General features: G+C 39.9%; 1 protein-coding gene across 1 annotated transcript; it reads left to right on the top strand.

The window, feature by feature from the left end:
* Positions 1–5,731: 5,731 nt before the first annotated feature.
* On the top strand, positions 5,732–7,940 carry LOC121575938 (mitochondrial mRNA pseudouridine synthase Trub2-like). The gene is made up of 5 exons (XM_041889230.1): positions 5,732–5,836; positions 5,974–6,058; positions 6,160–6,236; positions 6,450–6,570; positions 7,013–7,940. Exons 1-5 carry the CDS (start codon positions 5,732–5,734, stop codon positions 7,345–7,347), a joined length of 723 nt encoding a protein of 240 aa, XP_041745164.1. The 3' UTR covers positions 7,348–7,940.
* The last annotated feature ends 4,308 nt before the right edge of the window (positions 7,941–12,248 follow it).

Below are 12,248 nucleotides of genomic sequence, written 5' to 3'. Positions count from 1 at the left end.
TGCCATGTCCACGTGCATCACATGTTCATCAAGTTGTCCAAACATTCTGTTTAACATGAATAAAGCATACAGTTTGATGTTTGGATACAAGGTCACATATAGCACTGGACTCAGGGTAGGCTTATGTCCCTGTATCGTCTTTAGTTTTGTACTAATTATTCATTGATTCTTGTGTGTTTTCATTATGGATAGCTCTAACAGAAAATTGCTTTACTTGGGTTTAGGTTGCAATAAATAGTCCAGCACATTTAGGTGGTGGGCCGTAGCAAGCTGATTTAGTTTTTGAGATGATCGATCTCTGTCGAGGGAGGAGCTGGTTTTTACATGTTGTGTATATTTATTTATTATTTCCGTTTGTTGGCAATGTCAATTCTTGCAATTTTTTTTCAAAATACTTACTTTTATGTTCGCTAGCTGGACAGGCAAACTATGGTAGTAGAAAGCTGGTGACAGCTTGAGAGAGATCTCCGTCCGACAAACTGCTTTCAGGTAAAGTATTATTTTTTTGTTGTTGTAATCTATCTATTTCGTTATAGAAATGTGATACCATCAATGCAAGCTGTAAAATGACTCCCAACACACTGTAGATAGCAGCAACCTTAGTAATGTAGATAGCTAGCTAGTTACAACAAGTATACAGTGGGGAGAACAAGTATTTGATACACTGCCGATTTTGCAGGTTTTGCTACTTACCAAGCATGTAGAGGTCTGTAATTTTTATCATAGGTACACTTCAACTGTGAGAGACGGAATCTAAAACAAAAATCCAGAATGTATGATATTTAAGTAATTACTTTGCATTTTATGGCATGACATAAGTATTTGATACATCAGAAAAGCAGAACTTAATATTTGGTACAGAAACCTTTGTTTGCAATTACAGAGATCATACGTTTCCTGTAGGTCTTGACCAGGTTTGCACACACTGCAGCAGGGATTTTGGCCCACTCCTCCATACAGACCTTCTCCAGATCCTTCAGGTTTCGGGGCTGTCGCTGGGCAATACGGACTTTCAGCTCCCGCCAAAGATTTTCTATTGGGTTCAGGTCTGGAGACTGGCTAGGCCACTCCAGGACCTTGAGATGCTTCTTACGGAGCCACTTCTTAGTTGCCCTGGCTGTGTGTTTCGGGTCATTGTCATGCTGGAAGACCCAGCCACGACCCATCTTCAATGCTCTTACTGAGGGAAGGAGGTTGTTGGCCAAGATCTCGCGATACATGGCCCCATCCATCCTCCCCTGAATACGGTGCAGTTGTCCTGTCCCCTTTGCAGAAAAGCATCCCCAAAGAATGATGTTTCCACCTCCATGCTTCACGGTTGGGATGGTGTTCTTGGGGTTGTACTCATCCTTCTTCTTCCTCCAAACACGGCGAGTGGAGTTTAGACCAAAAAGCTATATTTTTGTCTCATCAGACCACATGACCTTCTCCCCATTCCTCCTCTGGATCATCCAGATGGTCATTGGCAAACTTCAGACGGGCCTGGACATGCGCTGGCTTGAGCAGGGGGACCTTGCGTGCGCTGCAGGATTTTAATCCATGACGGCGTAGTGTGTTTCTAATGGTTTTCTTTGAGACTGTGGTCCCAGCTCTCTTCAGGTCATTGACCAGGTCCTGCCGTGTAGTTCTGGGCTGATCCCTCACCTTCCTCATGATCATTGATGCCCCACGAGGTGAGATCTTGCATGGAGCCCCAGACCGAGGGTGATTGATCGTCATCTTGAACTTCTTCCATTTTCTAATAATTGCGCCAACAGTTGTTGCCTTCTCACCAAGCTGCTTGCCTATTGTCCTGTAGCCCATCCCAGCCTTGTGCAGGTCTACAATTTTATCCCTGATGTCCTTACACAGCTCTCTGGTCTTGACAATTGTGGAGAGGTTGGAGTCTGTTTGATGGAGTGTGTGGACAGGTGTCTTTTATACAGGTAACGAGTTCACACAGATGCAGTTAATACAGGTAATGAGTGGAGAACAGGAGGGATTCTTAAATAAAAATGAACAGGTCTGTGAGAGCCAGAATTCTTACTGGTTGGTAGGTGATCAAATACTTATGTCATACAATAAAATGCAAATTAATTACTTAAAAATCATACAATGTGATTTTCAGGATTTTTGTTTTAGATTCCGTCTCTCACAGTTGAAGTGTACCTATGATAAAAATTACAGACCTCTACATGCTTTGTAAGTAGGAAAACCTGCAAAATCGGCAGTGTATCAAATACTTGTTCTCCCCACTGTATATGTTGCTAGCCAGCAGCAGCAGATGGCTTTAATCACTAGCTAACATGTCATTCCTGGACAAGGAGTGTTTTTTAGTTATTAGTTTATTCCAAGTAATAATTGAAGACTACAAAAATCTATAGGACAAGTAGTGTAAAGCTAATACAGTCATCAAGGCAGGACTCACTAATGTAATTTATAATGGCAAATAAGAGGTGCCATATTATCCCTGTCAATAGTTGGAGTAGGACGATTGCGGAGTACCCTGCCAAAGACTGTCAGGATGTACATTTCCGAGCTTACAAATCAAATCAAATTTTATTTGTCACATACACGTGTTTAGCAGATGTTATAGTGGCTGTAGCAAAATGCTTGTGCTTCTAACTCCGACAGTGCAGTAATATCTAACAAGTAATATCTAACAATTTTACTAACAATACTTATGTCATGCAATAAAATGCAAATTAATTACTTAAAAATCATACAATGTGATTTTCAGGATTTTTGTTTTAGATTCCGTCTCTCACAGTTGAAGTGTACCTATGATAAAAATGACAGACCTCTACATGCTTTGTAAGTAGGAAAACCTGTAAAATCGGCAGTGTATCAAATACTTGTTCTCCCCACTGTATGTGTGTGTGTGTGTATGTGCAGTTCTGGGCTGATTTCTCACCGTTCTCATGATCATTGCAACTCCACGAGGTGAGATCTTACATGGAGCCCCAGGCCAAGGGAGATTGACAGTTCTTTTGTGTTTCTTCCATTTGCGAATAATCGCACCAACTGTTGTCACCTTCTCACCAAGCTGCTTGGCGATGGTCTTGTAGCCCATTCCAGCCTTGTTTAGGTCTACAATCTTGTCCCTGACATCCTTGGAGAGCTCTTTGGTCTTGGCCATGGTGGAGAGTTTGGAATCTGATTGATTGATTGATTGATTGCTTCTGTGGACAGGTGTCTTTTATACAGGTAACAAGCTGAGATTAGGAGCATTCCCTTTAAGAGTGTGCTCCTAATCTCAGCTCATTATCTGTATAAAAGACACCTGGGAGCCAGAAATCTTTCTGATTGAGAGGGGGTCAAATACTTATTTCCCTCATTAAAATGCAAATCAATTTATAACATTTTTGACATGCGTTTTTCTGGATTTTTTGTTGTTGTTATTCTGTCTCTCACTGTTCAAATAAACCTACCATTAAAATTATAGACTGATCATGTCTTTGTCAGTGTGCAAACGTACAAAATCAGCAGGGGATCAAATACTTTTTTACCTCAGTGTGTGTGTGTGTGTGTGTGTGTGTATGTGTATATATATATATATATATATATATATATATATGTATGTATGTATGTATGTATGTATGTATGTATGTATGTATGTATGTATGTATGTATGTATGTATGTATGTATGTATGTATGTATGTATGTATGTATGTATGTATGTATGTATGTATGTATGTATGTATGTGTGAAAGACAAAATATATGGGGGATTGGAAGTGATGCAGACAATTACATTGATGGAAGTTACAATCTATCTGCAATATTAAAGCTGATCTACCCCCTAAAAAAAATATTACATTTATATTTTTTATTTTTACAAAAACGAAGAAAGAAAATATATTTTAAAAATTAAATGGCTAATTGCAATAGCAAATGTGGTTAATGAATAGTAGTCTATTTGTAAAAGTATACAAACATTTACATTTAAGTCATTTAGCAGACGCTCTTATCCAGAGCGACTTACAAATTATAAATATATACTTTATTTGTGAAGGAAATAAGAAATTCTAATTCAAATACATTTTAGTATACTTGAAATGTATGAGAAATATACACTACCAGTCAAAAGTTTTAGAACACCTACTCATTCAAGGGTTTTTCTTTATTTTTACTATTTTCTATATTGTAGAATAATAGTGAAGACATAAAAACTATTAAATAACACATATGGAATCATGTAGTAACCAAAAAAGTGTTAAACAAATCAAAATATATTTTGTATTTGAGATTCTTCAAATAGACACCCTTTGCCTTGATGACAGCTTTGCACACTCGGGGCATTCTCTCAACCAGCTTCATGAGGTAGTCACATGGAATGCATTTCAATTAACAGGTGGGCCTTCTTAAATGTTAATTTGTGGAATTTCTTTCCTTCTTAATGCGTTTGAACCAATCAGTTGTGTTGTGGTAGAGTGGCCAGACGGAAGCCACTCCTCAGTAAAAGGCATATGACAGCCCGCTTGGAGTTTGCCAAAAGGCACCTAAAGACTCTCAGACCATGAGAAACAATATTCTCTGGTCTGATGAAACCAAGATTGAACTCTTTGGCTGGAATGCCAAGTGTCATGTCTGGAGGAAACCTGGCACCATCCCTACGGTGAAGCATGGTGGTGGCAGCTGTGGTGATGTTTTTCAGCGGCAGGGACTGGGAGACTAGTCAGGATCAAGGCAAAGATGAACAGAGCAAAGTACAGAGAGATCCTTGATGAAAACCTGCTCAAGAGCGCTCTGGACCTCAGACTGGGGCGAAGGTTCACCTTCCAACAGGACAACGACCCTAAGCACACAGCCAAGACAACGCAGGAGTGGGTTCGGGATAAGTCTCTGAATGTCCTTGATTGGTCAAGCCAGAGCCTGGACTTGAACCCAATCGAATATCTCTGGAGAGACCTGAAAATAGCTGTGCAGCGACGCTCCCCATCCAACCTGACAGAGCTTGAGAGGATCTACAGAAAGGAATGGGAGAAACTCACCAAATACAGGTGTGTCAAGCTTGTAGCATCATACCCAAGAAGACTCGAGGCTGTAAACTGTAATCTAAAGGTGCTTCATCAAAGTCCTGAGTAAAGGGTCTGAATATTTATGTAAATGTAATATTTTCGTTTTTATTTTTCATACATTAGAAAAAAAATCATTATGGGGTATTGTGTCTAGATTGATGAGGGGAAAAAACAATTTAATCAATTTTAGAATAAGGCTGTAACGTAACAAAATGTGGAAGAAGTCAAGGGGTCTGAATACTTTCCGAATTCACTGTGTTATTACTGCAGCATAAGCCTACCTGTCACAAGAAAAAAAGTTGCCATTATGAGGTGATACATGCATAGTGAACTGCGCTCCATACTGAGATGTGCGCTGTCTGTCCCCACCCCATACTGAGATATGCGCTGTCTGTCCCCACCCTGAGCATTGATGATTGATCGTGCAGAGAGAAGGCTGTAGAGAATACAGATTTAGACATTGCATATAATTTAACTGTTCCATTTTACGTCATGCAGTTCATAAAAACAATTTATTATAATTTACAGATTTCTCGCAATTATTTAACCCCGGAAATGGGAGTGGGTTTGGGCAGGAAATCTCAGTAACCCGGTTCCTGCTATTCAACCCTAGTAGAGCCCGGTCATGTCCTTTCCAAAAAAACAACAAAAACGTACTGCTGAGGGATGTGTTCATTTGAACCACTTCGGGCCTGCATTACTGCACTGATTATGTTTTCACTTTTCATGTGATGTTTGAGGATGTACATCATCATGCCATCTGTTTCTCCTCAGTTCTAGGTGTTGGCCAAGCAAACAAGGCTCTGGCTGATCTCTACAGATCTCATGTCACTAGAGTAAGCTTTCATCTCTATTTATGATACATGTAAAAGAGTATGCAGGTTATTGGAGGTGGAAAATCCATATGGCATCATTGTGATACAGTGCTGAGATTGCCATGATTCGTTTCATGTTCAACTTTTAATTTATTCAGGATTATACATTGGAGGGTGAATTCGGGATGGCCACAGACAATTTATCTCACGCAGGCCACCTCATAGAGAAGACCACATATGTTAGTTACAGTGCTTTCTTTTTTGTCTTCCACCTTAATGAAAGAAATACTGAATCTATAAACATCTTATCTTGACTGCTTTGCAACCCTTGACGTGTCTTCCAGATCACATCACACTGGACAAGCTGGAGAAAGTCCTGGCCATGATGCAGGGATCCAATCAGAAGGCCTTGCTCACATATGTCTACCATTCATTCTAGTTCTGTGGTCCACCTCTTATCCCTCTCTGTCCACCTTACTCTATCTACTCACTTAGCCACGGTATATAGTGATTAGAGCATTACCATAGACCTGTACCAATTCAGCCCCATTACTTACCACAGTAGTGATATAAGTGCCTGTCAGTTGTCAGTGCCAGCTCAAGCTTATTTGTAATTTTGCTATACCAAGTGTAGGATAACTGTGTTTGTTCTGGCAGGTACTCTAAGGTGGACATGAGCACCCAGGAGGTCTATAAGCTGGCTGTGAAGGGGGAACTACGTTTATTACACTTCCAACCACCCCACTTTACCTTGAGTAAGTATTTTAACTCCTCCAATTTCTAATAAAAAGCATGAGCTGGCGCACACCCAGAGAACATTATTTAGTGTAGAGGTGCTGACGAACGGTGAATAAACTGCAAGCTACAAAAACAAAGAGTCGCACACTCCATTATGTTTAAACTCCCAGTAATTTATTGGGTAAAAAACCACCAATGTTTCGGCATCACTGTGCCTTCTTCAGGGTTTTCACCTGTACTGTACAATATCCTCCTGGATAGACACTTGCTTACACACATGGCTACAGAGACACAGGGCAACACTCATACATGCAATAGGACTTGGCACATTGCTCTTTTGAACTAATGAACTGTAACAGACACCTTAAAATGTTACATTAGATATGTATTAGATATTCTGTAATCGTTTGCTAATTCAACTTGTCACATTACATTAATCAGTTCTCTCCAACCTCACAGAGGTGCAGTGTTTGAATGAAACCCAGCGATACCTGTGCAGAATCCTGCATGAGGTGGGCTTGGAGCTCCGCAGCACGGCAGTATGTAAAGGAGTGCGCCGCACGCGAGACGGATCCTTCACGGTACAGCACGCCTTGACCCACCAACACTGGACTGCCCCTGATGTCATACAGGCCATCCAACAGTCCAGGAAGGCTAGAAAATCCAAGAGCACACAGCCAGGGGAGGATACAGGAACAGCCCGTCGAAGACAGGAGATAGAGGAAGATGCAGTAGTCACTGGTGATTCCCACCGGTTACACTTGGTATTGACCTCTAAAGCATTTGGCTCTTGATGTCCTTGGGAATAGATATCCTCGAAAGCTACACCATCCGCAAAATAGACTGGTTTTAGTTAATCAATGCACATGTGGAAAGACTGAGATATATTTCATGTGCAATTTTTGTGCAATGTGCTTTTTTTATGACAATGTAAAATGTGTGACGCCTTATGTTTAATTATCAATGTGTCTGTTCATCTTATAAATTAAATAATATTCCAACTGTGATGATATATGATATCAAAATACACTGTACCAACCAAGAAATACCAGTGCGCTCTACACTACTTCTAGGTCAACACTAGATGGAAGCACAAGACAAATTCAATTTGTCACATTTCAGAAATCATGTCTAAACAATCTGTTGTGTAATTTTGCAACCCAATTTTGGATTATATATAAAACATTTATGTAAAGGATTAACACAAAAACAATACATTCATTATAGTAATGCATTCTCAAATGGAACCCTTCCTTCCTTAGCAAGAGATTCCATGCGGATGTTTTAGTTGCTGCACATGACCGCCGTCAGTAAGGCCCGTACTATCGGGGATCCCCCCCGTGTGCACAAATTTGTTTATATCCCTTTTAGTGAGCATTTCTCCTTTGCCAAGATAATCCATCCACCTGACAGGTGTGGCATATCAAGCAGTTGATTAAACAACATGATCATTACTCAGGTGCACCTTGTGCTGGGGACAATAAAAGGCCACTTTAAAATGTGCAGTTTTACATTTACATTTACATTTTCCCTGACACCCAAAAGTACTTGTTACATTTTGAATGCTTAGCAGGGCAAGGAAATTGTCCAATTCATGTACTTATCAAGAGAACATTCCTGGTCATCTCTACTGCCTCTGATCTGGCGGACTCACTTAACACACGCTTAGTATTCTATACTACTCTACTGTATCTTAGTCCATGCCGCTCTAACATCGCTTGTCCATATATGTATATATTATTAATTCATTCCTTACTTAGATTTGTGTGTATTGGGTATATGTTATGAAATTGTTAGATATTACTTGTTAGATATTACTGCACTGTCGGAGCTAGAAGCACAAGCATTTCGCTACACACGCAACAACATCTGCTAAACACGTGTATGTGATCAATAAAATTTGATTTATTTTATAAATTATGTCTGAGTGTTGGAGTGTGTCCCTGGCTATCCATAAACTAAGAAAACAAGAAAATTGTGCTCTGGTTTGCTTAGTATAAGTCATTTGAAAGGATTTTTACTTTTGATACTTAATTATATTTTAGCCATTACCTTTACTTTTGATACTTAAGTATATTTAAAACCAAATACTTATAGACTTTTATTCAAGTAATATTTTACTGGGTGACTTTCCATTTTACTTGAGTCATTTTCTATTAAGCTATCTTTACTTTTACTCAAGTATGACAGTTGGGTACTTTTTCCACCACTGGTTGTGAAGAACACCCTGCGGAAGGTACGCAGGTCTGTGGGGGACCACACTGCCAGGAGGCCAAGCGAACAACAGGTTTCAGTCTCAACCCTACATAGGTGGAGGCTGCCTTCTGCCAGTCCTTCCGCCAGTACTCCAAACTCTACCCCAACTACGGTACGGCCCAGGGCCTGGGGGTGGGGTGGGGCAGTGACCTCAGACACAATCTTCGATGTGAGGAAGCTACATTTCTGAAGCACTGTGGTCGAGATGCTTGCTGCATTCATCATTCTGGAATCTTCCTGGGGTCCTGCTGTACTCTTTGATTTGCTGAAGTACAAAAGACTCTGCTTCCCATCAGTGGCGCCATCTCTGTTGAGCGAGGTGCCAGAGACATACTTGGGTCCATCAGGCAAGCTGCATGCGAAGTGCTCATACAGTGACTTCAGGAGGACCTGTGTCAACTGTTTTGTCTAGTGTGCCTGAAGGTTGAGAAGGCACTGCACCACATCAGACAGCGATTGGCTGTCAGTTTGAAGTTGTCAGTGAGAATTGTGAATGTCTCCAGCAACTTCACAAGCTGCTCTAGCTTGGCCCAACCACACTTTGTGCTCGCCCTCAGATTTCTTCCCTGTTAGCTAGTGATAGCTAGTGATAGTGGTCCTCTGTAGCTCAGCTGGTAGAGCACGGCGCTTGTAACGCCAAGGTAGTGGGTTCGATCCCCGGGACCACCCATACACAAAAATGTATGCACGCATGACTGTAAGTCGCTTTGGATAAAAGCGTCTGCTAAATGGCATATTATTATTATTATCCACGAGCTAGGCCTCTTTGAAACATCGCCATCTACTGGCAGCATTAGAAAAAAAAGCTTGAAAACCCCCAGAAGTTTAGGAGAAAAAACTAAAACTAAACATAATGTATGATGGTTTTTATTTTATATTGGTTCGTTTTGCAGTAAAAGGTAATAGTTTCAGTATAGTTTTAGTTTTCCAAATGTTTTTTGTTGTTGTTTTTTTTGTTTACTAAATTGTTTTTAAAATTGTAGTTTTTACTTTCAGTTTTTGTTTACTATAATAACCTTGCTTACTATCTATGTTAGTGAAACCAGCCCGAAAACTATTAACATATCCAATGACCACTTTTAGATTATCTAAAAATGTACTCTCCTCTCTGTATGTATTTGGACAGTGAAGCAAAATCTTTTAAATGTTCCTCTACACTCCAGCATTTTGGATTTGAGATCAAATGTTTCATATGAGGTGGCAGTAGGGTAAGTGGGGTAAGTTGAGCCAAAGGGGTAAATTGAGCCATCCTTGTTTCTAGGAAACCATACAAAATGTTTATAATTTGACCTAAAATGTAGGAAGAGGTCAACATTTCATGGAGTCTGTGAAGGAAGAAACCACATTAAAAGTGTGGTAAGCAAGTTAGGTCCAAAAACGGATTTTCACCCAAGTCATATAAATGTATTTTGTAAGAGGTTTCATGATGCTTGTATCTAAACCAAAGTAGATAATTTCAAGATTGTTCAATACATCAGTTGGGGTCTCTATAAGCTTCAATATGAGGCCCTAAACCTAGCATGAAAGTGCATCCCTGTAGCTTTATGGGCTAATATAGTCCAAATGTTTGTCTTGGAGTAAGTTGAGCCAATGGCAAGTTGAGCAAATTTAAGTGTTTTCTTCCCAGGTGTAATGCAAGGCATTATCGCTGTGATATGAGGTAAGAACAGGGCCTGGCCTATGTTAACAGTGTTAAAAAAAAGAAAAGTGTTTGTTAGGTGTTAAGCCTGTGCTAAAAGATTGTTAAAATGATTAAAATACAACAACGTTATTGTGATTGTGTTGAATTGTGTTTGGGAATTAAAGATAGACATGGTTTTAAAAAGGTAAGTGGAAATATTTCATTCGGTACAGAAATATGTAGGAGGCTTAGTTTACAATGTCCAGCGGCTCAACTTAACCCAGAGTAAGTTGTGCCAAGATACCACTTTCTTGGACAAGCTATGTTTTCAAAACTCTAATGTTTACATGAATTCTGATTATTTCCAGGAATACATAACATCCTGATATATATGTAAATATTTTTGTTAGAAAGAATACTATATTTTCCTTGACGGAATGTAAAAAGTAAAGTCACTAAAATTAACGCACTCTACCCTACTAGGGCTGGGAATTGCCAGGGACCTCATAATGCAATATTTTCATGATACTTAAGTGCCGATATGGTATGTATTGCGATTCTCATGATTCTATATGTATTGGGAATCGATACTGCGATGTTATTGCGATTTGATGTTCCAAACATATTGCTCACTATATGTCTGCTGCAGAGAGACACGAGAGAGCATGAGAAAATGAGTTTTGATCATGGAAATAAAAGTGCTGAAAACATGTTGGCTCACTATTTTCAAAAGAAGATGGAGAACAAGCTATAGGATGCAAAATACCAGAGTTATTTTCATTTAAATTTTTCACAAATCAATACTTGGAGTCAAAGTATCAATATAATATCATCCAAAATAATATTGTGATATGTACAGTGGGGGAAAAAAGTATTTAGTCAGCCACCAATTGTGCAAGTTCTCCCACTTAAAAAGATGAGAGGCCTGTAATTTTCATCATAGGTACATGTCAACTATGACAGACAAAATGAGAAAAAAAAATCCAGAAAATCACATTGTAGGATTTTTTATGAATTTATTTGCAAATTATGGTGGAAAATAAGTATTTGGTCAATAACAAAAGTTTCTCAATACTTTGTTGTATACCCTTTGTTGGCAATGACACAGGTCAAACGTTTTCTGTAAGTCTTCACAAGGTTTTCACACACTGTTGCTGGTATTTTGGCCCATTCCTCCATGCAGATCTCCTCTAGAGCAGTGATGTTTTGGGGCTGTCGCTGGGCAACACGGACTTTCAACTCCCTCCAAAGATTTTCTATGGGGTTGAGATCTGGAGACTGGCTAGGCCACTCCAGGACCTTGAAATGCTTCTACGAAGCCACTCCTTCGTTGCCCGGGCGGTGTGTTTGGGATCATTGTCATGCTGAAAGACCCAGCCACGTTTCATCTTCAATGCCCTTGCTGATGGAAGGAGGTTTTCACTCAAAATCTCACGATACAAGGCCCCATTCATTCTTTCCTTTACACGGATCAGTCGTCCTGGTCCCTTTGCAGAAAAACAGCCCCAAAGCATGATATTTCCACCCCCATGCTTCACAGTAGGTATGGTGTTCTTTGGATGCAACTCAGCATTCTTTGTCCTCCAAACACGACAAGTTGAGTTTTTACCAAAAAGTTCTATTTTGGTTTCATCTGACCATATGACATTCTCCCAATCCTCTTCTGGATCATCCAAATGCACTCTAGCAAACTTCAGACGGGCCTGGACATGTACTGGCTTAAGCAGGGGGACATGTCTGGCACTGCAGGATTTGAGTCCCTGGCGGCGTAGTGTGTTACTGATGGTAGGCTTTGTTACTTTGGTCCCAGCTCTCTGC

The sequence above is a fragment of the Coregonus clupeaformis genome, chromosome 10, assembly GCF_020615455.1.
Source record: "Coregonus clupeaformis isolate EN_2021a chromosome 10, ASM2061545v1, whole genome shotgun sequence".
NCBI lineage: Eukaryota > Metazoa > Chordata > Actinopteri > Salmoniformes > Salmonidae > Coregonus > Coregonus clupeaformis.
Note: the sequence above shows the minus strand (reverse complement) of the source record. Positions and strands in the feature narration are given on the sequence as shown.

Bases quoted from the DNA above. Each gene is read 5' to 3' on its own strand.
- LOC121575938 (XM_041889230.1), top strand. From the start codon at position 5,732: ATGTTTGAGGATGTACATCATCATGCCATCTGTTTCTCCTCAGTTCTA. The intron at 6,059-6,159 runs GTTACAGTGCTT...CGTGTCTTCCAG, and splicing joins AGAGAAGACCACATATGTTA to ATCACATCACACTGGACAAG. The intron at 6,571-7,012 runs GTAAGTATTTTA...CCAACCTCACAG, and splicing joins ACCACCCCACTTTACCTTGA to AGGTGCAGTGTTTGAATGAA.